Source organism: Bubalus bubalis, chromosome 22 (genome assembly GCF_019923935.1).
Source record: "Bubalus bubalis isolate 160015118507 breed Murrah chromosome 22, NDDB_SH_1, whole genome shotgun sequence".
Classification (NCBI taxonomy): domain Eukaryota; kingdom Metazoa; phylum Chordata; class Mammalia; order Artiodactyla; family Bovidae; genus Bubalus; species Bubalus bubalis.
In genome coordinates this window covers 20232674-20257302 of record NC_059178.1, presented here as the reverse complement: position 1 = coordinate 20257302, position 24629 = coordinate 20232674, and the positions used below count along the sequence as shown (strand labels likewise).

The 24629-nt window shown below is 47.4% G+C and overlaps 1 protein-coding gene across 1 annotated transcript in view; it reads left to right on the top strand.

Moving 5' to 3' along the window:
- Nucleotides 1-24629, top strand: part of RAB31 (RAB31, member RAS oncogene family) — a gene marked incomplete in the record, with an annotated part of 63884 nt that overhangs the window by 8197 nt on the left and 31058 nt on the right. Inside the window, 1 exon segment of the mRNA XM_045164092.1 lies at nucleotides 22290-22369. Within this exon segment, the coding sequence (XP_045020027.1) occupies nucleotides 22290-22369 (80 nt within the window).

The following is a 24629-nucleotide window of genomic DNA, read 5'->3' as shown; positions in this document are numbered from 1 at the left end:
TGTATGGCAGAAACGAACACAACATTGTAAAGCAATTGTCCTCAAATTCAAAATAAATTTAAAAATTAAAAAAAAAAAGAAGCACTTCAGAATGCCTTGGATGAAGAGGGATGTCTTGAAATTACTCTAGTTTATGAGTATTTCTGTAATCAGGACAGCTGACATGTACCGAGGGTAACTCACATGCCAGACACCGTGCTGAGTATTTTGGCTTTCCGTTGCTTTGTGACAGACTGCCCCAAACTTAGTGCTTAAAACAACAATTTATTGTTCCTCCTCACTGACTGCTCTGGGGGCTGACGGGGCTCAGATGGGCAGTCCTTGCTCAGATGGTGGCCGGGGCTGGAGCCGAAGCTGTAGTCGCTTGGGCTGGGCTGGCTGCACCCGCTGGGTGACCAGACATCTGTCTTCACGTGGCTTCTGCACGCCGTCATGTGGGCTTCCTCACAGTGTGGAGTCTCGGGGCAATCAGACTGCATCCACGGTGGCTGGCCATCTCCAGAGCAGGAGTTGTGTTGTGAACTCAAGTTTTCATACATGACACATAGTGAGTCCAAACAAACTGAAATGTCAGAGTTTGCAACAGAGAAAGGGGTATTGCAGAACTGAGCAAGGAGAACAAACAGCTCATGCTCAAAAAAGTCTGAACTCCTCAATGGTTTGGGAGGAAGAGTTTTATAGGAAAATTTGGGGTAAGGGCAGGAAGCAGGTTGTGTTCCAGGAATCTTGTGCTCAGCCTGAGGTTAGTGTCCTCCACCTGGGTGAGAGGATTTTGAGCGTGACCTTGCTAGCATGTGAAATGAGTGGTAGTTTGAACATTCTCTGGCAATGCTTTGGCCACCTGATGTGAAGAGCCATCTCATTGGAAAAGACCCTGTTGCTGGGAAAGATAGAAGGACATTGAAGCCTGGCGTGTTGTGGTCCATGGGGTCGCAAAGAGTCGGACACAACTGAGCAACTGAAAAACAACAAAAACCTGGTTAAGGGCCTTAGTTCCTGCAGAAGAGCGCAGAGATATTTGCTGTGCGTCCCTTAAGGAGGAACCAGGACCCTGCCCAAGCTGCACTACGATTTCCTGGGTGCTTTCCCTTTGTTTCTGCATCTCCTCCCTTCCACAATTAGAAACTGCTTGAGTCTGCCCTTTGGAACTCGGGGAAGGTCTAGGAGGCCGAAGCCTTTTTCCTACAAACAAGAAATGGGGGACAAAGAAAGGCTTTTGTGCCCACGAGGGCCCCACAGGGTCCTGCTCGGTCTCTGTTCCATGAGCTTTGGGTGGATGCTAACAGGCTCCTTGCTCATAGATCACAGAATGTCATTTCTGTCACATTTCACTGATCGAGTCAGACGGCCAGCCCAGAAGCAAAGGGAGGATTAGACTCCATCTCTTTTTCAGTCTGTTGGACTGCACGAGCGTTTCACCCACATCATCATTAAAGGAAACTGAAGCTCGGGGCCAGGTAACAGCACAAAGACTCCCAGCTGATAATAATAATAATAATAAATGCGCTTTCAAGGATTACAACCAGCTCCGCATGACCCTGGAACCAGCGCACGCAGCCTCTTTGCTGGGCTGCAGACTTGCTCAGTCACAAATTACTTGTTCAGACTGTGTAGCACAGTAGAATGGGGTCACAAAAATAAAGAAATAAAATAATTCATCAAATTGAACCAGGTTTGAAGTACTTCCCTGGATAAGAAAGTGAAAGTGTTAGTTATTCAGTTGGGTCCGATCTGGGCGACCCCATGGAGTGAGTATCCTCCCTGAAAGAAAAGGTAACTACCCTCAGTGTCAGGGTTCTGACCAGGGTTGGGGAGGTGAGATGACCGGCCTGAATTAGCCGTGAAGACGTGAAGCGGTGTCTGCAGGGAGGCTGGGACACATGCAGAACACACCGTGCTTGGGACAGTGATGCCGGCCCGCCCTGGGTTCACTTAGCGCCTCGCAGGGGCAAACGACTGAAGGCAGAGTTGTTCCATTCAGTCTTTGGTCAGCCCTGTGTGGCAGCCCCTGCCTGTGTTTTGTGGTGTGAGATGAGCTTTGGTAGGTCCCAGGCATCCCAGACGTCACAGGGCTGTGTGTGCAGAGGGACCTTGGGCTCAGCTTTATCCGTTGCCCTTTTTCCAGATTGTTTTCAGGAAGCCCTGGATTCCAGGCCTTTTTTCCTTCACTCCCTCGGGGGATATGTGTTAAGTGCTATAATTGTTTCAGAAGGAGTTGGTTCGCAAATTGTGATCAACCTGCTGGATGGTGGAGCTGTAGGCATTAGGAGTTTCTAGGGCTGCAGTTCAACTGTCTTCACAGCTAGATGGGCCTTCTGCCAGCTGAGCACAGTGGACTCTGGGTCACCCTCAGGTCGGCAGCTGTGGCTTGCTCTCGCTTTGTCACGTCCTAGCTGGATTCCCCTGGGAGACCACATAGCTACTGGGGTCCAGATTCCTGCTTTGTAAAATGCTGGCAGTTTGCACAGACAACCCCTCTGACCCGGCCTGGTGTGTCATGTTGAAAAGTTCTCTTACCTCTGCTTCCAAAAACCATTTTACACCCTGATAATCTTGAGGCTTAAGAGAGTCTAAGATTCTTTGCACAAGAGGATCTCCAATTAAGTTTTATTTAATCTGCTTAGCCATGGGATCTGGCAAGGCATAGGTGATAAGTACTAGCTTTTGATTTACTGTGTGATATTGTAGAACTTCATTCTTTTCATGAATTTGACCCAATTTGTAACATACTCTTTAATTTAAAAAAAAAATAAATTTGACATTAACACTGAATAAGTTTAAGGTGCGAGCTCAGTCGCTCTGTCGAGTCCAACCCTTTGCGACCCCATGGACTGTAGCCCACCAGGCTCCTCTGTCCATGGGGTTTTCCAGGCAAGAATACTGGAGTGGGTTGCTATTTCCTCTTCCAGGGGATCTTCCTGACCCAGGGATTGAACCCGAGTCTTCTGCGTCTCCTGCCTTAGCAGGCAAATTCTTTACCACTGAGTTTAAGGTTAGGTGTTTATACACTTATGTGTTGTAATATGATTGCTGATGTAGTCTTATTTGTCACATTGTGTAATTGTAGTACAATTTTTGTCTATATTCATCGTACTGCACCCTAAATCTCAATGGCTTATTCACTACTTGTTACAACTTTGTGCCCTTAACAATAGCAGTCTTACCCCTTCCCCCCGGCTGAAGCCCCATCCCCTGGTTACCACCATTTTACTGTCCATTTCTTATAGTTTCCTTTATAGTTCTATAGGTTTAACTTTTTCAGATTTAACATATAAGTGGTAGCACCCAGTACTGGTCTTTCTCTGACTTATCTCACATAGCATCATGTGCTCAAGGTCCATCCGTGTGGTCACAGATGAGAGGATGTCTTCCTTCCTCAAGGCTGAATAATACTCTCTTGTCTGTTTGTACTACATCCTTTTTATCCATTCATTCGTTGATGAGAGTTTGGATTGTTTCCATATCTGGGCTCTTGTGAATAATATTGTGGTTAACACGGGGTACAGATATTTCGTTGAAATCCTGTGTTCATTTCCTTCGGGTATAAGCCCAGAAATGGAATTACTAGATCATATGTTAAATCTATTTTTAATTTTTTGAGGAACCTCAATATTATTTCCCATAGTGTTAGACCAGTTTACATTCCCACCACAGAGCACAAGGGTTCCCTTTTCACTACATTTTCACTACAACCTGTTGTCTCTTGTCTTTTTGGTGATGGCCATTCTAACAGGTGTAAGGTGATAGATATCTCATGGTGATGTAACATATTCTTTACATTTTTATACTGAAGTGTAGGGTTCTTACAAAAAAGCTCACAGATCTTATAGTGCACAATGGATTTTTACAAATTAAACTGACCTATGCAAATGTCCAGATCTAAGAGTAGAATAGTCCTGGGAATTCCCTGGAGGCCTAAATGGCTAGGATTCTGTGCTTCCATTGCCAGGGACCCAGGTTCAATCCATGATCAGGGAACTAAGGCCTCACAAGCTATGAGGCATAGCCAAAAAAAAAAATTAAAAACCAGGATATTCCCAGTAAGTGTTTATGAATGATTTTCTGCACCTTTACCAACACTGAATATCATCAAAACTTTTTATCTTTGCTAATATTATAGATAAAAGATGATAACCTGTTCTAATTTGATTTCTTTAATTATGGATGACTCTGAGCATCTTTTTATGTTTATTAACTAGCTCTATTTCTTGTTACCTACACATTCACATCATTTACCTAATTTTTATTGGGTTATTTTTCTTATTGACTTTTGAGAACACTTTGTATATTAAGAAACCAAACCCTTTGTCATTTGTATTGCACAAGCCTTTCTTCAATTTGTTGCTCTCTATTTTTCTTTTTTTTTACTGAATTAAAAATCATATTAATATTTTAAACTCTTTGTTTAGTCAAATATATCAGTATTTTCCTTTATAGTTTTGGTGTTTATGTCTTGCTTAGAAAGTGCTTCCATATTCTAATATTGTAAAATTTTAACCTATATTTTAATTTTTCTTTTGTTTATTCATAGTGTCTTAAATTTTTTTAATTAAAAAATATTTTTTTATCATGTGAAATTTATTTTGGTACAAAGAGTCAGGTTTGGATTCACATTTTTTCTTCTTTACTCCAAATGTCTAGGTAGTTGTTTTAATGCTGTTTATTGATTAATTCATCATTATTCACTTGTCTGATATGTTATTTTTTATCATAAATGAAGTCCCTGTATGTATTTGGGTCTGTTTATGGACTCTGTATTGTTCTACTAAAAAATGCACTGATTTCTGAATCTATCAGATACAGAAAAATTTAGAAATCGTGCGAAGGAACCTGCTTTTGGGTACTGAATGGTGCATGGGTCTTGGACATCCAGGGCTGTAAGTACGATCTAGTTGATTGGTTTGCTCATGGAACAAATATTAATATTAATGAGCACAAGCTTTCCTAGGTGCTGAGTGTATTGTGAGTTTTGTTCATCTGTGCCAATGTTCATCTTACCGAGAAGGATAATCTGGAACATTGCATATATGGAATTCATTCAGTGGTTAGTGGAAGATGCTTTAATGAGTGAAAAATTTGAGAGGAGCTAAAAGCAAAGAGTGATGTAGTGAGCTGAGCCTTAGCTGGGTGGTACCCATCTCTGAAGTGTGATGGCTTCTGTATTTTGACCAGTTTTAGAAAAATACGTAGGCGAAATGATGAGTTAACAGTTTCCACCATCTACAGCACTGGGATATTTTCCATGCTGTGTTTCTTTATTTTTCCCCCTTCAGTATGAGTGGGATTACTTCTACTGGAGTTAGTCCAGAAAGTGCTGTGTCAGTGGGAAAGTGAGTGATACATTGAGCTTAATGTGTAGGATCCTTCATCTCCTACAAATAGAGCAGGGCTGGAGTCCTTCTTGTGACAGGCTGAAGCTTTCTGATAACTGTGGTGATGGACTGTAGGGCATACTCTCTGGTCAGTGAAACAATGACCCCGCATCACAGCAGGTCCAGCACTGCTTGTTGCCGGTCAGGAGGGGCAGAGGCTACTTTCAGAAGGACACTCTTCAGTATCAAGTGTGAATCCAGAGGCACAGGTTCTTCTTCTTTCTAAAAGTCTGATTCTTCCTCTCTGCCAGGAGTCCCAACCTGAACCAGAAGTGTCATCCCATTCTCCTGGGCTCCCATCATTTCCAGGAGTCGCCCAAGAGAGGTATGGACACAGTTCCTGGGACCATGGGCTGCCACCTGCCTCCCAGCTGGCAACCTCTGCTCCTGCTCTGGGGGCGGATCCACATGTCCTGGGTGCTGTGTCCCAGCCTCTCTGCCACCGGCCCCTCCTCTGTCTTTAGACTCATCTTCCCCCCAATGAGTCCTCATACGTGAATCCACGCACATGACTGGTGAAATCTCATGGGTGTGAAATGGGCTCATTGCCCTCTGATGGACAGAACTCCCTTTGACTGGAATGTTAATACTTCTGTTGCCTGTAATCCTCACATATCATGGGATGGAAGACTTCCTTGGGTTAGTTTCCAGGTCACATGTAGGGTGGGCAGGATTCTCAGAGCCCCTGCAAAGTGCCTGAGGAAAGAGCTGCTTCTACCTGAGAACTAGACTGAGTTTCATCTGGAGTTGGGTGTGGCTCCCAGTCTGAGTTGTAGAAGCCACAGAATTACCCGGAATGAATGTGGTCAGTGTTTGTGTGTTATTTTAGGAAATTCCTCAGAGTCTTAATTTTGGAGGGAAGCAGATCCTGCCTCTGAATAGACTCAAGGAGGCTGAGTACCTCTCGGGCAGCGCGGCTATGGGCACGTGACCTAGTTTGAACAGCCTGAGGTCTGCGCCCCAGACCTGGCCTGGGAGCCAGGCGACAGTGGGGAGCTGTGCCTGCAGACTCATGGTTGGCCTGGGATTGAGGAGTGATTTCAGCTGTGACCACGGCTCTCCAGTTTCCTGAGAATCCCATGAGTAACCCGTGCGGCTCACCGCGTCCCGCAGTGGTGCTCTTCTGGTCCTGAGGTCTTAACAGAGCTCACGCCTCACGGTGCCAGGTGATGGAAGGCGGTCTCACATCAGCAGCATGTGCTGGGCGTCTTGCATGTGATCTTATTCTCACAAAATCTATTTCTTCTTTTGTAAAGGGGCACTTTGCCTCACTCTTTGCCATCTTGATGTAGAGAGTAAACAGCATCTTCTTTGCCATTAAGACGTTTAATCTTGAGTCTGGACTTTGGATCTTGAACCCAGAGCTGAAGCTGTGGAAGCTGGCTGCCCATTGTTGTCAGCGATCTGTCTCCCTGTCGGGTCCGCAGGGGACCGAGCTGGCCCAGGGCCTCCCCATAGGCGGTGCCCTGTGATGCTGGAGGCAGCGGAGCCTTTCCTGTGACAGAGAGGGAGTTCCTGCTTTTTCATTCATAGTCAGAACTGAAATTTGTTCATTTATAAATTTATTGACAACTCAGAATAAGAAAATAGTGGCATTCAACCTGGGAGTTCTTGGTAAATATTTACTGATTGTGTTAGCATGATATTGGGTGCCCAAAGGCAATTCAGCAAATGTTAATAATTAATTAGACTTAGTAAAGGCAAAAGAAGTCTCCAGTGGGTCACGCTTTCAGTGTCTAAAAAGCCTTCAGACTCCAGTGGTGATAAATTTGTTTGAAATATTGTATAATCTGTGTTAGAATACACAAATGTATATTAAAAGCAGAGTACTGTTTTATGTGAATTTCCAAGCTTTCCCCTAAGACTAAAAGCTAGTGCTTTTAAATATTGGATGAGAAGAACCAGAGGTCATTATTTTTGTTTTTAAATCTGTGTGATCTTCACTTTACTCTTTGAAGTGTCTATTAAAATGTATCACCTATTTGCACTTATGAATGTTTTATATGCCAGTTGTAAAAATGGATCAATGGATTTATGTGTCTAGCAGATCAGTTAATTGGTTTTGAATGGTGTGCCAAGGTGACACAGTCCGTTTTATGATTTCCATAGATGATGGATTTTGCTCCCGTGACAAGGTCAAGCACATAAAAATTCCAATCAAATGCCAGGAAAAGCACAGTTCCGTATGCCAGTCTGATTCTGCAGGAGTCTTTTTGTGGCAGGGCTGGCGATTCCATCTGTCCCAGCTGTCCCCAGTCCTGTCTCTGTAGCAGGTGATCACACACAGCTTCCTGATACACATAATATAGTGAAAATACATGGATAATATGGATTTACATTATAGGTCATCTAAATCTGAAAGCGTATTTGTTTCAATTGCAGTTGAGGCTGAGTGGGAGGCAGGTGGAGTATAGCTGCCATAATTCAGGAGGGCAAGGGCAGTGTTGGTCTCTCTTGGTGATAGTCTTTTCTCTCTCCTGCTTGGTATCCCAGGGGGAGCAGGTAATTACGTGCCTTTCCTAATGGGCAGATGTCTGTCGTCCCTGACTGCAGCTCTTGATCAAAAATGGAGTAGCCAACGCGAATAGCTTGTGTTTATTATTCTGGTCATGGAAGACAGCAGGTGTCACAGCAGATCAATCTTAGATTGGTAATAGGTCGTTGAGAAGGCAGAAAATGGCAGGCTAGGACAAATTGACCCGTACCTGTCATATAGTCTCAGGGAACGACGGTTGATCATGTGTGCTGCACCTGAAATATATAGCTTAAGGCATCTAAGTCAGGGTCGGGGGTTCCAGCAGATACCCCACCCCCTTCTGCTTCTTTCAAGGGCCCCTGTTACTGAATGGTCTTAAAAAGAGTTTTGTCTGCCCTAATGGTAACCAACAAGACAGGATTACCAGCGACTTGGTCTTGGCGGGCAGCCAGCGTGTAAAGGACACTGGCTGCCGTGGCACCCCTGCTGGGCCTTATGCGTGGAAGTGGATGCAGCTGCTGAAGAAGGGCGCCCTGTGGGGCAGAGAGTGCAACCCGGGTCAGATGATGTCCTGCCAGCCCCGGGTGGTGGGAAACTGGGTCTGGGCAGACAGAGCATCTGCCCAATAGCTAAATGTGGGTAAGTGGCATTTTCCAAAGAAAGGTGAAGTCTAGAAGAAATGGTGTACTGTCATACTTGTATATAGATATATAAGTAAAGCTTATCAATTTAGATTTGGAAATTGTGAGATTTCAGACACAGGGCCAGAATGAATCTACCTTATAAATGAGTGAGGAATAAGCAGATGATGAGGTCCAACAAGCTCTAAGGATAATTCTCAGCTTGTTTAGAGGGATGTGTGGGTTTTTAAATTCTTTAGGTGCACTGTGTTGATGAGGATACAGGCTGAGATCCCAAAGTCCAGGGACTTAGGCAGGAGAGAAATCATCTCATTCTTCTTGGTCAGCTCTGGTAGCTGATTCAGGACTGCTCTGATGGATTTGGCGGTCAATTTATTGCCTCTGCTTCTATCCTATTTGCTGGAACCTAGTCTCCTGACCACCTCGACAGCAGGGGTGACCTGCTAAATCTCAGGGCTCTTTTTCTAATGGATGAACGGCAGCAATGATCCTCTCCTGTATGCCCCTTTCATGTCCTAACAAGGTCACTGCCGGCATATAAAATTTGAAGACAGCGGGTTTATTACTTGACCAGATCTTTGACATGAGCCATTTCTCAGACTCTGGATTCTAAGGAGAGAGAAACAAGCTTTAAGCTGGTTTGTGGAGCTTCCTAGGCTCAGATCCCTCACTTGTATAATGTTGGTAACAGTGTCTGTCCCAGCGAGTAACAGTTACGCAGCACAGGTAACATGAGACCATGGGGGCCCCTACCTGTCATGTGATAACTTCTAAATAGAAGGAAGTTCTTCCTCTCCAGGAGGACTGGTAAAGGTCATCTACTTCCCCGATGCTTCTGGAAAAACAAGTCGATTTGCTCAAAAGTTACCTTAGTTTGCCTTATTGCACCAGGATTACACCATGTTACTGTAAAAGTGTTTTCACTTCTCCAAACGCAAATTTTAAAATTCTGTGATGGGCTCACAACGTTCACCCAGAGGCAACTCATACCATCCAGACACGTCTTCTGGCCCCATTGCACCAGTGCTAGAAAGAAGGGACAATAGAGCAGGTGTCTGGGGCATGAGGCATGCCCGTGAGCTACAGTCCCCGAGGCAGTGGATCTTCTCCGCCTGGCCTGTAGCCCGGGTCCCTGGCTCTCGAGCCCATTCCTGTCAGGCGAGCTGCTGGTCCTGGGCAGACCCCTGGCAGGTGCTGCTTTTGGGCAGGAATGATTCCTGCTGGGGAATCTTGTGCTGGAAATGTGAGATGGCCAGTGGCACCCTGGGACATGGCAGCTCCAGATTTGGGGGGACATCGCTAAGTGATGTATCACAGGGACTGAAGTCCTGAGGTTGGAATTGATGAGGCTTTAGTGGGAGGACCCGCCGTTTGGGAAGCCACGTTCTTTCCCATCACTGCCCCTCCCCAACAGGGGTCCCACGTGTGGGCTCCCAAAGCAGCTCCCCTAGTGCTTTGCTGGCTTCCCTGGGCTGTGCGAGGGGGTGTTGCGGAGCACGGACTTTAGGCGTGGGCTTCAGTAGTTGCAGCTCCTGGGCTCTAGACCACAGGCTCAGAGTTGCGGTGCACGGGCTTAGTTGCTCCACTGTTTGTGCAATCTTCCCAGATCAAGAATGGAACCCATGTCTCTCATGTTGGCAGGTGGATTCTTTACCACTGAGCCACCAGGGAAGCCCCTGAATTAATTGTTCACTTTAAAATGATTAATTTTGTGTTATGAAAATTGCACCTCAACAAAAACTACAAGTGTAGACTACTTCCACATGTGATATGGTTTAAACATGAGCAGTTAGGAGGCAGAGGGTTTAGGTCCCAATATTAACATTTTGCCATCAGAGACACACGACACATAGGGCGTCAGCGATGGAGCTGGCTTCCAGCAGGGTTCCTGTAAGTCCGCCTTTGTTTTGCTCACTCTGATTAGCACAATCACAATGAAGCACATCCCATAGAGGCCAGAATCTGTGACTTGGGTGATGGCCCTTTAAAATTTGGATAATACAAATGAGTGTGGGGAAAACATGTTAGTGGAAAAAGTTACGTTTATACAGAGAAGCTTAAAGAAGGAAACAGAATGTGCATGCTGATTCCTCTACGTAGGATCACATCTGTTCCTACTCAAAAATAGACCCAAGGAATCCTTTGTGTAGAATTACAAAGTACGTCGTTCCCAATCTTTGTTGTTGTTCAGTCGCTCGGTCTTGTCTGACTCTCTTCGACCCCATGGACTACAGCACACCAGGCTTCCCTGTCCTTCTCTAACTCTTGGAATTTGCTTCCAATCTTGGATGGCTACAGTTAATGTATCTGTGTGATTTTTTTTTTTTTAAGGATGTGTTTCAGGCTTGTGCTCACACACCCAGATATTTTTTTAAAATAAAGGAGTCATTACAGACCTGAAAACGGATTTTGTCAATCTATAGATCTTGGAACGCTTTCCATACATAGCAGCTCCTGCAGGTAGGCTTCATTCTTTTAAATGGCTGCATAATCACCACGATGACAGTTAACCAGCACAGTTCTCAGTGCTGTGGATGTATTATCTTGTTTAATCTTTGCTACAGTCCTACTTGGTGGGCCCTGCTACTGCTCCTGTTTCAGAGGAAGGAACAGAAGCACAGAGAACTAGTAAGAAAATTAAATCTCGTGTGTCAGACCCCAAACACACACTCTGACTGCTCCCAAATTCTGCTCCCCTGCACAGTTAGTTCGTGGGTGGGCTGGGGGCTATCATGAGTTCCGATTTCCCTACAGGCCACCTTCTGACTGTTATTTTCCATTCTTCCTTTGTCACAGCATCTCCTAGGATGTACGCCCCATGTGTCTCACACTATGGGTTGTGATCTCTTGGGGTTTGTTTCCTTGGAGTTCTCTTCATGTTTTCCTCCAGTTAAAAGAGACAGGGAACAACTCAGAAGAGCAAAACAATTATGATTAAGGTTTACAAAGTTATTCCTGAATAGCTATCAGATTTGGATCTTCTAGCCCAGAAAAGAGAGCATGCATAATTTCTTTTGCACACAGGAAGAAATCTCAGAGACTCCTGTCCTGTAGGGGAGGCAGGTCCTGGGTGTCCCCCTGGGATGCCATCTGGTTGAGACCACTCTGAGATTTTCTGGGTGGCCCTGTCTGCCCTGCCACGTGGTGAGTGGACTCCAGGGTATACAGTGGGGCTGAGGAAGCCCCCACCCCGGGTGCCAGGGCCCTTGCTGTTTATTTCTTCCTTGTCTGGGCACTGGGTCATCTCCCATGCTGAGCTCTAGATTGAACAGTAGCTGGTAACCCAGCCCATGGATCAGAGGGTAGGACGCTGGTACTTGGTGACTTCATGGCATTATCAGCTGCAGATGTTACAGAGAACAGATGTGCACTGATGTTTCACCTTTTGTAGAGAAGCTAATAGACACCTGGGACTTCCCAAGTGGCGCAGTGGTCATGAATCTGCCTGCCAATGCAGAAGACTCAGGAGATGTGGTTTGATCCCTGGGTCGGGAACATCCCATGGAGGAGGGCATGGAAACTCACTCCAGTATTCTTGCCTGGAGAATCCCATGGACAGAGGAGCCTGGCGAACTACAGTCCATGCGGTCACAAAGAGTTGGCCATGACTGAGCAACTGAGCGTGCAGGCAAATGGACAGTGCGGTGATGCTGGCCAGCCTTGTGGCTACTGTTTTGAGGACGCATGAACATTGAGCTGGTTTGGATCTAGAGTCCAGATCAAACGTCATAGAAAACTCAAGTTCCAAAATGTTTTCCTTCAGTCAGCAGAACGGCAGAATGCTGCCGCTATCTACTTGTCCTGGCTGACTCTGTGTTCCTGGTCGCCAGATACAGTTTGCAGCTTAGATGCATTTAGCAGAAAAGGATTCCGTCTTGTAAAAACACAGGCTTGACGTGCGTCAGCACTTGGGAAGCTCAGTTAAATATTCTAATCCTTTTCTGGGATAGAGGCAGGCACACAAACAGGATCGTGTCAGAGATTTACTTGTGTGTATCTATACACATCAGACCTTGAGCAAGTCTCTTTTGTGCTAGATTGGGTAAGGCACCAGATTCGTGGGTAGGAAAGCAAAGTTTGAATTGAGCTGCTTGGGTCATGTGGTCAGGTTATGGTGGAACAGAAGTTTGTGCTCTCAGGTTAGAGAAGGTCTTTAGTCCCATCCCTGACCCCTCAAGCTGTCCAAACCACGAGTGAAGAAACACTTCCTTTGGTTCGTCTGACCAAATTATTATCTAGCAACTTCTGGCCTGGTTGCCTCAATCAAACTGCAATCTTCCTGCCTGCTTGAGAGAGAGTCCGGTGGGGGAGGCGGGGGCAGTGTGAATGGGTCCCCAGAGTCAGAGCCTGAGTGGACAGAAGGGTCCAAGTTGAAACCTGAATGGTGAGCTCACCCCTGGAACAAGTCATCGTCTTTCCCAGATCATTGCTTTTTCTTCCTTGTTTTGTTTTTTAATAAAGTCAATCAGTTGTATTTTTGTAAAGCTAGAATGTAGAAATGGACATTCTCGTCTTGTCACTTGGTTTCTGAGTGCATGTGTAGCAATGCCTTTAAGCCATGACCGTGACCTGAGATGCAGATGAAATACGCCCGAGGTTCGTGAGTGGCCGAGGGGGTGCCCCGGCTGGAGGCAGCCAGACTTTACTGCTGGCCAGGCCCAGACATCAGGTGACATTTTCCAGCCTCCTGTTTGATGGGAGAGCAGCACATGACGTTATGGTTTGGTTGTAACTGCCTGCAAAAAGCAGTAGGTGTGATGATGTGATGGCCTAGTCCAGGGGCGGGAGGAGTGGGCCTGGAGGTGGGGGGAAGTGACTGGGGTCAGCAGTAAAAACCTTACAGATGCTTCCTCCTGGGGGTCCAGCTTCGGAAGGGCAGCCTTCTGCCGTGCTTCCCGTGGCCAGCGGGGCAGGTTCCAGTGTGCCCTGTGCTAAGTCACTTCAGCCACATCCGACTCTTTGTGACCCCATGGACTATAGGCCGCCAGGCTCCTCTGTCCATGGGATTTCCCAGGCAAGAATACTGTAGTGGATTGCCATTCCCTTCTCCAGGGGATCTTGCCAAGCCAGGGATTGAACCTGAGTCTTGGGTCTCCTGCATCGTCAGGCAGGATCTTTGCCACTAGTGCCACCTGTAGCTTCCTGTGGCCGTCGGGGGCCTTCCACGTGCCCTGAGACCCAGTTAAAAAAGAAGAAAGATACAGAGTGTCCTGCAGAACCCAGAGCAGGAATGTAACTGGGCCTCAGGAAGGTATCAGAACCATCTTTGGGCCACTTGGCTTAACTTCTCTCCGCACAGCGGCTTCTGCTTCCTAGCCCAGGGAGTTGAAAGGTGGCTGCCTCCAGCCTCCCATCCACACGGTGTGGTTCTAGCCTCCGGGGGCTTCGTCTCTGTTTCCCGGTCTCTATGTGTCAAGGAGGTGGGAGGGCACACGGAGATCGAGTCCTTCCCCCCAGTGCTGGACTGTATTGATTGTAAATCTGTCTGTGACACCGACAAGGCTATTTGGTTGAACAAAGACGTGAAATCTGGGAGCTGGGGCAGTTACAGCTTATGCCAGTCTCGGCATCCAGGGATTTCTGTATTTGGTGGCATAGTATTGAGAAGATCCTAGTAGGTCATTCTTTTAAAAATTTCTACTCCTGGTTATGTCCTACAGGCTGTCTAATATCTTAGTATAGTTTTGCATGTGTGCAGTTTGTAAATAGATACACACCTATCAGAGGATCTACACCTCATTGTCTGCAGTCAGGGATGTGCAGGCAAAGCGGTCTGAGACTCATCCTTTATGGGATGTTCACAGTGCACGGAAGGTGTTGACCCCCAGCGTCTCTGGCAATATTCTCTTCTGGAAATATTCAGTGATTCATACAAGGGACAGTTCCTATCTTGGGAAGCATAAACTATGTATTTTCTTTCTTGACCCTAAAATAAACTTCTTAAAGAGTTGTATGTCCATGAATCTTGATTTATCCACAAGGACGACTTCACATTGTTGGTACGTGAAGTTCAAACATGTTGATCCCCTCCTATCAGCGTGAAGAGGTGGGGGTTCTCCTGGTAGCCGTGATGCAGGCAGCCTTGTGTTTCCTGGTCAAATTTCTTAAACTGAATGTGCTAGTTTAGCATTTATTCCTAAAGAACATAGATGGAAAGTGAGGGGGGCAGCATTAAATAATCTCCCTCCCAATCAGAAATTCACTGCTGCCTTTCCTGTGTATTTTGTAAAGTCTGTGAAATGCTTGCAGAAGTGCTGGATGACTGAGGGACCGAGCTGTGAGAAAGTCAAGCCAGCGTGATGATTATGGGAATGGCTCTCCTTGCACTCTGCAGGCTCAGCCCCCACCTTCTGGTGCTCAGCTCCCCGCAAATACATCTCCTCCCTTCTGTGACCTCCCCTCCTGAATCTAGCATGGGCATCAAGTCTGAAAGGAATCCAGTTGACCCTCAGACGTATAGGATGACTCTTCACCTGTCATGGGTCAAAAACCATCACTGTTTATGGGGAACAGTGACAGTCAGGAAGGTAGGCGAGTTGTGAGCAGAGGCTGGCGTCTCGGCTCATCAGTACCTCGCAGATATGTTGACTGTTTGCTTCTGGCCAACGAGGGAGCGTGTGTAAGTGCTGGAATCTAGTGTCATGACTAAGGATCACAGCAGCTAACTTTCTGCATCATGTAGGAGCTCGGCTTGGGGTCAGCAAAGTGTTGAGTGTTAACTCAGGCCAGTGAGTGGTCTGAGGACAGCAGCTGTCAGGCTTGTCAGGGTCGGGATATAGGAAGGATTCCATCTGCCTGCCCTGCAGCGCTGAGCATGAGCACCTGCTGAGTCTCTGTGTAGAGTCTTAGCTCTGACACTATAGACTGGCCACTGTCATCTGTGAAACACCTGGCATATAGTAGATGCTCAGTAAAAATGCAGCAGGTGTGTGCAGTCTCCTAAACACCTCTGTTCCTGGTTTGGTTTCCTTCCAGTCCTCTTAAAGTTCTCCCCGTGCTGGGTCTTCTTGGTTCCACTGCCCTCGGGATGAAGCCCAGGCTCCAGGGGCTGGAGGGAGGAGGGCCATGCCTCCTTACCCGAGTCCAAGAGTCCTTGGGGTCCACGGCTGCGCTTCCCACTTGAAGGACAAATTCATGGTGTGGCGGTACTAGCTGATCTTAGGGATAGCAGAGCGCCCTGGATGGTCACCAAGAGCTGTGGCTCCAATGTTTCTGTTTCCAGGAGCCCCAGGCTGGGGGCGGGCAACCTGGTGAGAAAGGGGAACCAAGTCTTAGTGTTAAAACCTAACATGGGGGCTGACATCTGTCACTTTCACCATTTTTCTACTTTTTAAGAGCAAGTTGTTAGGTCTAGGCCACATGCCTGTGCTAAGTCGGTTCAGTTGTATCAGACTCTTTGCAACCCCATGGACTGTAACCCACCAGGCTCCTCTGTCTATGGGATTCTCCAGGCAAGAATACTGAAGTGGGTTGCCATGCCCTCCTCCAGGGGATCTTCCTGACCCAGGGATCGAACCAGCGTCTCTTACGACCCCCAGTGGCAGGCAGGGTCTTTACTGCTGTGCTACCTGGGAAACCCCCTAGCCTACACAGAGGGGACCAAATACCAGGTGTCAGGAGTCACTGGGAACCATATTAGAAGCTGCAATTATGATCATTCTGTGTCCTTATTTGCTAGACCTGAAACTTGGGAGAAGTGAATATTGGGTGTTTTGTAAGAACATTATAGAACAATAAAATCCCGCGTCGGTACAGGGAGCCTGTGCAGGCCGGTGGGCTCCCCGCTGGGAACAGGGGGCCATTTGTCTCTGCCATTTGTCTGGAGAACCTGGCTTGCCCAGTCACCACCCCACATGTGCGCTGCTTGAGTGGAAAGAAAGGTGACAGAAGAGCCGGTGGTTCCTCTGGAAGGAAGTGAGATTAAGTAAAACACAAGATTAGACAAATTTTTAAACAGTTAAGGTCACACTTTGTAAGACTCAGACACACGGCAGTGTCTGCTTGGCTGCACAGAGTCTGTGCATCGGGACGAAGGGCTCTCTGAAAAAGCTGAGAAGCAGCGGGGCTGCTATGTCGGAAGTGGAGGGTGATGGGACTCGCCGTTCTTCCCCTTTTAAGAAGCATCTTCCTTGTTCTTTTCCTTCTTTAACTTGTTGGAGGAGTGAGGCAGAGGGAAGCCAGGCTGGTAGAGAGATGGAGCCCCTGGTGCTCACCTTTTCCCACGCCAAATACTCGACTTCAGTTTCCCTAGAACTCCTAGGACATGCCTTTGCCACCTGCAGGATGGAGAGGCCACCAGCCGCTCTGGGGCCAGAGCCCTCGATGATTGATGGAATGAGGGACTCTTTAATCCACCAGATCCACCAGTGCTGGAACAACGAGAGGCAGACAGGATGGGATGGCATTTAAAAATGGCATAAATATTTTCTTACTAGGAACAGTTTTTTGGGGGTGGATGACATCGCAGAATCAAGGCCACCTGTTCTTTTTAAACACCATCCCACAGTCAGAGAAGACCTGGGGGGCGTCTTGTGCTTGGAGACCCATATCCCTGGACAGGCTACTCTGATTCCCTGTCCTTGGGTGATGCTTCCAGAACTTAAACTTGACCAGTGATAGGAGGAGACAGGGCAATTCGACTGAAAACTTTTCCACAAACAATAGAAACCAAACTAGAATCTAGACAATGTACTTTAAACTAGAAGATTCTGGATGATGCCACGAAAATCCAGTGTGCTGCAACTGAGTCCCAGCACAGCCAAATACATAAAATAAATATTAAAAAATAAAATAATAATATATGCATGTTTATTATGTTCAAGGAAATAAAAGTCATGATTTCAGACTTTGGCATGCCATCGAAAACTGTACTGTGAAAATTTTATGGTGGAAAAAATGCAATAACTGATATCAGAAAATCAATAAATGGGTTTATCATCATGTTCAATACATCTTTAAAAAGAACTAGAAGATAGGTCAGAATAATTCAAAACTGAAACTCAGACAAATAAAAGATGGAAAATAAAGAAAAGAAGATGAAGACGTACATGGTACAGTGAAAAAGTATAGTACAAGCACAGCCGGAGTCACAGAAGGAGAGAAGAGAGGCGACAGCAGAAACAAAGCTTCAGGAGATGATAGTGGACATTTCTCCATAGAAAATGCCTGGCTGGGTGCCGGGAGCTTTTATGAGCTCAGCTTTTGTCATCATCCCTGTGAATGTTTAGTCCACTTTTGCTCTGAAGAAGGGTTGGGATTATTAGCAATATGCCTGGAGTCCAAATGCAGGAGTCCCCCAAGGCGGGCAACAGAGGATGAGATGGTTGAATAACATCACCAACTCAATGGATATGAATTTGAACAAACTCCGGGAGATGGTGAAGGACAGGGAAGCCTGGCATGCTGCAGTCCATGGGATTGCAAAGAGTCAGACATGACTTAGCAACAGAATATTAAATGTTCCCCAAAGATCTCTTCACTCCTGGAGTGTTCTGCTTGGACTGCAGGCCTGAGAGTCTGGTTGGTACTGGCTGAAATCCCAAGTTTGAAAGTAGAATAAAGTTTCCTATGGAAATAATATTGTAAATGGATGTTGGGGTCTTCATTGTAGAGAGCTATAGTGCACGCCCAAGCTTGGGAAAGAATCATGATTTATTTAAAGCATTATGTCAACAGAAAGATGCATGCCTGAGTTTTAAAAGTTTGGAACCCAGCCATCAACCGTCCTGTTGACGTCTTGGGGTGGCCTGTGCAGTCTTGGTCACCCTGGCTCTGACACCCTGTCTGATTCCTTTGCAAGTTTAGGTCTGATGTGTAAGTGACCTAGGGGCTTCCCAGGTGGTGCTAGTTATAAAGAACCTGCCTGCCAACGTAGGAGAAGTAAAAGACCCTGATTCGATCCCCGGAGGAGGGCATGGCAACCCACTACAGTATTCTTGCCTGGAGAATCCCATGGACAGAGGAACCCGGCTGGCTACAGTCCATGGGGTCTCACAGAGTCAGACACAACTGAAGCAGGTTAGCACACAACGCAGCACAACTTATTAGGGAAAAGACTCTGACCAAGAATAGATATAGATACAGATGTACATGTGTGTGTATGACTGAGTCACTGTGCTGTACACCTGAGACTAATGATGAACGACATTTTAAATCAACTATGTTCAATTAAAAAAAGAAAAGAATTGGTTTTATGCTGATGCCTCCTTGGTAGCTGACAGTACGTCCCCCTCCCATTCGGGCAAGACCTAGCAGATGCGTCTTTAAGACGAATGATTCTCTTATGGGTGGTGAACCTGGAAAGCAGTAGTAAAGGCCCTCCTCATGGGTCCAAGAAGTGGACTTCCTTAAGAAGACATTTACATCTGTCGGGGAGTTGATTTACCTGGTGAGAGCCTGTAGGGTTTTCACGGGACTCGGAAAACTGTGCTCTGACCCTCCAGCCTGCTGTGTGACCCTCAGGGAAGCCACGCAGCCTCCTTTCCTGCAGACTCGGGGCTGGATGGGCTGTAACAACGTCCTGTCATTTCAGGAAGCGGAGCCAGCTTCCTTCCAAGGGCGTCGAGTCCCCCGGAAGTCACGGGGCCGAGGAGAAGGGGTGAGCAGCCTGTGCCTCCCAGCCCTCCTCTTGTTCCTCGGATGCCTTTATCCACCCAGGAGTTGCTGCTTCAGAGCTTTGCAATTTCCTGTGGGACAGGCATGATCCGGGGCGTTTTCCTCCTGCCTGTGTGTGTGTGTGACTGTCTGAAAGAGGTCCTGCAGGAAAAGGAAGTCACCCAGCTCAGTGATTCATGACAACTGCCCTGCATCCTGCTCTGCCATCATCTGCCATCCGTGGGCAGGGCCTTCCCCTGGTGGCCGGCGGGGGAATGGCAGGCCTAGGAGCAGGCAATCCCCAAGTTGTCACAAAACCTCTGACCCCACAAGATGATTTTGTCGTCGTTCAGTCACTCAGTTGTGTCTGACTCTTTGGGATTCCATGGACTGCAGCACTCTAGGCTTTCCTGTCCTTCACTATCTCCCGGAGTTTGCTCGAACTCATGTCCGTTGAGTTGGTGATGCCATCCAACCATCTTGCCCTCTGTTGTCCCCTTCTCCTCCTGCCTTCAGTCTTTCCCAGCATCAGGGTCTTTTCTAATGAGTCAGCTCTTGGCAGCTGAAACCAAATGGGCTCCGAAACGTGCTCCCTGGAGCAGAGTCCTGTCCATGAGAATGCCCCCTCGGGCCAGAGCCCTGGATGCCAGCCGCTCCTTTAGAAGACAAGGGCTCTGCTGCTGGGGGGAGGCTATCAAGGGGCCATTGTCCCAGCTGGGTACGGGGGAGGCCCGGGTGCAGCCCAGTTCTTCCTGTCCAGAGTCGCTGGGGCTGTGAGGACTGCAGGGTGGTAGGGGTCTGCTCTTTCACAGGGACTTTAAGCTCAGCTGTGATGGGAAGGACGGGGCTGTGGTTTGGGGACACTGAGAAGTGTTAGCTGGAGTCCTTCCTGGGGATGCAGCTGGAAATAGCAGTCACATCGATCTGGAGTCCGAGGATCTGGTGTTTCTTTTCTGTCGTCACCTCTTTGAACTCTGCACATCGACCCAGGGCTGCAAAGATGCAGCGTCTGGTGCGGCTTTTTCCCGGGGCTCAGAGCCAGTGCAGGCCACGTGCTCTGGGAGGTGACACCTTCTGGACAGTGACCTTCTGATGAGGATCCCAAGCCTGAGGCCCACCCGCCCCGGGTTTGCTAGAATTGTCCCGAGTGCGGGAGCGAGAGGGCACGCCCATAATTCAGATGCCGATGGTGTTTCAAATCTCATTTCATGTTTCAGTGTCTGGAGAAAAACAACTTTCTCTGAGTTTTAGCATTTTCTCCTTGATCTGCGGGCTTTTAACTTGAAGCTTTGAAGAGAAGCTCATCACTGTTTTTCCTTCTTGGGCTAGGTGTGTCTCTTTCCCCTCTCACTTCTCTGTCTCGAGTCTCTGCAGTCCTCCCAGAGCAGATTTGCGCCCTGGATCTCTTCGCCGTGCGGCCACTCTCAAAGGGCAGCGGGGGCAGGAGCTTTGTTCTCCTTTGTCCTGCTTCCTGGGCAATCTCTGGACTTCACCTTGCCAACTCTCCCTTTGAAATTTCCATTTTTGTCATCATGTTTTTAGTTTCTGAGGGTCCATCTTACTTACTGAATGATCTTCTGAAAATGCATCCTCTACTTTTCTGTGGGTGTAACTCTCCGGTATTTCTTAGATGAGTATTTCTTTTTGAAAGATTAAAATGCATCCCCAGGGACTTCCCCGGTGGTCCAGTGGTTAGGGGTCCACGCTTCCAATGCAGGGGGCACGGGTTTGATCCCTGGTCAGGGAACTAAAACCCCGGCATGCTGTGTGGCTTTGCCGAAAGAAAAAAATAAATAAAAGGAGAATGTTTAAAAAAATAAAATGCCTCCCCAAAGCTCTGTTTGCACAGGGGTTGGTGGGTGGGGGCACACGTGGCCTCTAGTTGGGGGACTCCACGTGTTCATAGCTGGGTCTGCAAGTGGGGAGACACACTTGCCTCTTCCATCTGGGCTTCAACAGGGTGGGGCAGGGTTGGGTGAGTAGCTCCCCCCGCCCCAACCCAAGCTGTGTGCAGGGTCGTCAGCCAGCCTGTGTCTGACACAGGTTTTCTGGAGTCAGCCTCCAGCATCCTCCAGCATCCTCCCAGAACATCCCTCCCCTGATCCCATGTCTGGGGACCTAGGTGTGATTCTCTGCAGTCTTGCCTCTGGTTCTGACATTCTGATTCTAGCACTGCCTCCAGCTCTTGGTACCTGCAGGGAATGTGGGCGGGACTGACTTGCTGTCCCTGCTGCAGGCCCTTAGGCTCTGGCTCCTTCTTTCACAGTCACCCCACCCTCCCTCCCCCAGCTGTTCCTCTCTGTCCTCACTTGTCTGATGGTTGTCTCTTCTCCCATCTCTTTGACCTTGTGAATGTGTTTTTTTTTTTTATTCCTTAAACCATTTGACAAAGGATTTGGAGAGGACTGGAGAAAAATGCACTTGGGACTTCCCAGGTGGCACTAGTGGTAAAGAACCCGCCTGCCAATGCAGGAGACTAAGAAACGCAGGTTCGATTCCTAAGTCTGGATGATCCCCTGGAGGAGGAAGTAGCAACCACTCCAGTATTCTTGCCTGGAGAATCCCATGGACAGATGAGCCTGGCCGGCTACAGTCAGGTCGCAAAGAGTCAGACAGGACTGAGCAACTTAGCATGCACACACAGAGAAAAATGCATGTGTCTGTTTCCAGTGAGTGAGTGGACCCCTTTCCTAACAGCTTTATAGAATTATTTAACAGAGAAAGAGCTGTACAATTGAGCAAAACTTGAGGTTCTTATGCAGCCATCAGATTCTAGAGAGAAAATGATAAAACATGCAATAATTAGAATTTATCGTTCTTATAGGATGATACCTAGAAAAATAGGTTACGTCTTTTTAGAGTGCTAAAGGTTTGAATAAAATCAGTTTCTACCAAAACAAAGTGATGTGTTGCCATACTTCTTAGATCCCTCCCCAAATTTCCAAGTTTCTGGAAGCACGTGTATTGAAACATGCCAGTTCTAGGTTAATTATTGTGTATAGATGGCACATGTTTCTGAAATTTACTTGTAGCATACTTCTTTTATGAAGGCAATACAACTTCATTGTCAAAATTTCTGGTATGAAATAGAAGAAAATATCCCACTTCCCCCCAGCTGGAAGTAAGCTCCCCTGTGCTGGGTTCTGTTTATACTGGGTCAGAATCCACCCCCATGGTCTTCATGGCTGTATTCTTGTCCTCTTCCAGGACACTGGCGTGGGGAAGTCCAGCATCGTGTGTCGATTTGTCCAGGATCACTTTGACCACAACATCAGCCCGACCATTGGGTAAGTTCTCATCTGTTCTTCCGATCCACCTTTCTTCCTTTCTAAATACCCAGAGAGGTCACAGTGTCTGAGCCTTCGGGGGTGTTCATCCCAGCCAGGGAGACTCAGTCCCGACTGTGAAGACTTGGACACAACTCAGGGACTTGGGCGGTGTGTCTGGTCTTCCTGTCCCTACAGTCCCCTCCACCCTGCACCAGCTGCCCTCACTGCTGCCTCGGATTGTTTCCTTGATCTCCGAGTGCGTTATTCTGCAGATCATGCCGACTTTATTTCCAGATGGAAGTCGAGATCTGGGACGATCTGGGACGAAGGTCCTGCTTGAACCTGCCTGCCAGGAAACCTGGGAACGCGTCCACTCACAGCAGAGCCGTCTGCACGGCTCGTGGGCAGATTGATTTTCCTTTCCTGGCTTAATGCAGTGTCGGCATCTCTGTTCCAATGCTTGGGAGGGGGAGGGGAGGACTGCCCTCCTACTCCCTGCCCTGCCCAGACCCCAGCCTTGGGACGTGAGAGCACTTCCTGTTCGCTTTCTCCTTGCTACGGATGCCTTCACCAGATGTGCTTCTGCTGTGCTGTTTCGCAGGTGGTTAATTTTTTACCATCTTAGTACTTGGCCCAGTGTGTTTTTCTCCATGAAGACAGCATGCTCTCTGCAGAGAGCAAGGTTTGGTTTTCCTCAGCAGGGAAACAACGAGTATATCAATTTGGGGAACTGGGTAGGATGGATGAGGACAGGGCAACGGCCTCCATCAGCCTTGAGTGGAGAAGATTCACGGCAGGGCACACGGCAAGCTTCTGACTCACAGCCATGGAGTCCACTGGGAGTCCACCGCCTCCCACGGTGATCACTGCCTTGGGAAAGACCTCAGGCTGTGAAAGGGCATCGTTTCTGCACCGAAAGTTCATCCTTGTCACCCGATGACTCATGAGAAACCCTGACTGCTATTCAAGCAGATTTTCAGCATCATGAACAGATGTGTGCACCTCTCTTTCTTGTTTGACCTTTACAAGGACATCATGTTTCTTCTCTGCCAGATTCTGCTTCCCGCAGGTAGTGAAGCCAGTTCAGCATTGCTCACCCCCATTGCTCAGGAAGCAAAGACGCCTGAGAGTCTGAAGTTAAAAGCTAGCAAGGAGGCTGGAAAAAAAAACCAAAAACCCAACCAAAAGAGCAACGGTTGTCAGTCTTCATTTCAAACAGTAATTGTCTTTCTCCTAGTGGCAGGAAATCAGGAATGGAGAGAGGTGTCTGCACGTATAGGTATGTGTGTGTGTGTGCATGCTCAGCCGTGTCCAACTCTTTGCGACCTCATAGACTGTAGCCTGCCAGGCTCCTCTGTCCATGGGATTCTCCAGGCAAGAATCCTGGAGTGTGTTGCCATGCCCTCCTCCAGGGGATCTTCCTGACTCAGGGATCAAACCCGCATCTCTAGCGTCTCCTGCATTAGCAGGCAGATTCTTTACCAGTTGAGCCACCAGGGAAGCCCCACATATAGGTGAATACATGCATATCTATGGTATGATATGCATTGCTACTTTCACTAGAGCTGTTCCTCGCGGGCTCACTGTATACCAACGGGGACTCCCCAGCTGTCATTTCCTCATTCGACCCTGAAGCAGCCCATAGATCACGCAGGGTGGATTTGGGGCCTATTTCACAGATGAGCAAACTGAGGGACTGTGACCCTCATCCCCCAGGGTGGCCATGGGGCTCTGTCTTCTCTCCTGACTGTGCCATCAGATTCTTTCTTGACCAGGGTCAAGGCCGTCTCAGGTCTCAGGCTTACCTCCATCTTATCTGTAAAGTGAAAAGGGTAGTCTGGGTATATTTTTTTCCTCTAGCTCATAAAAGTCTAAGATTTTAAAGGCATGAACTTAGTTTTCTAAACCTGAGAACTTTTTGTGAGCAGAGTTGCTGTGTTATTTATCCCATTGCCTAGAATATATTGAAGAATGAATGAAAATCTGATTTGTTGTTTAGTTGCTAAGTGACTTGTTTAGTTGGTAAGTGACTTGCTGTTTAGTCGCTAGGTCGTGTCTGATTTTCTGCGACCCCATGGACTGTAGCCTGCCAGGCTCCTCTGTCCTTGGGATTTCCCAGGCAAGAATATTGGAGTGGGTTGCCAATTCTTTCTCCAGGAGATCTTCCTGACCCAGGATTGAACTTGCATCTGCTGCATTGGCAGGCAGATTCTTTTCTACTTTACCACCAGCCACCTGAGAAAATCTGACTTACATCAATGTAAAAATAAAAATAAGC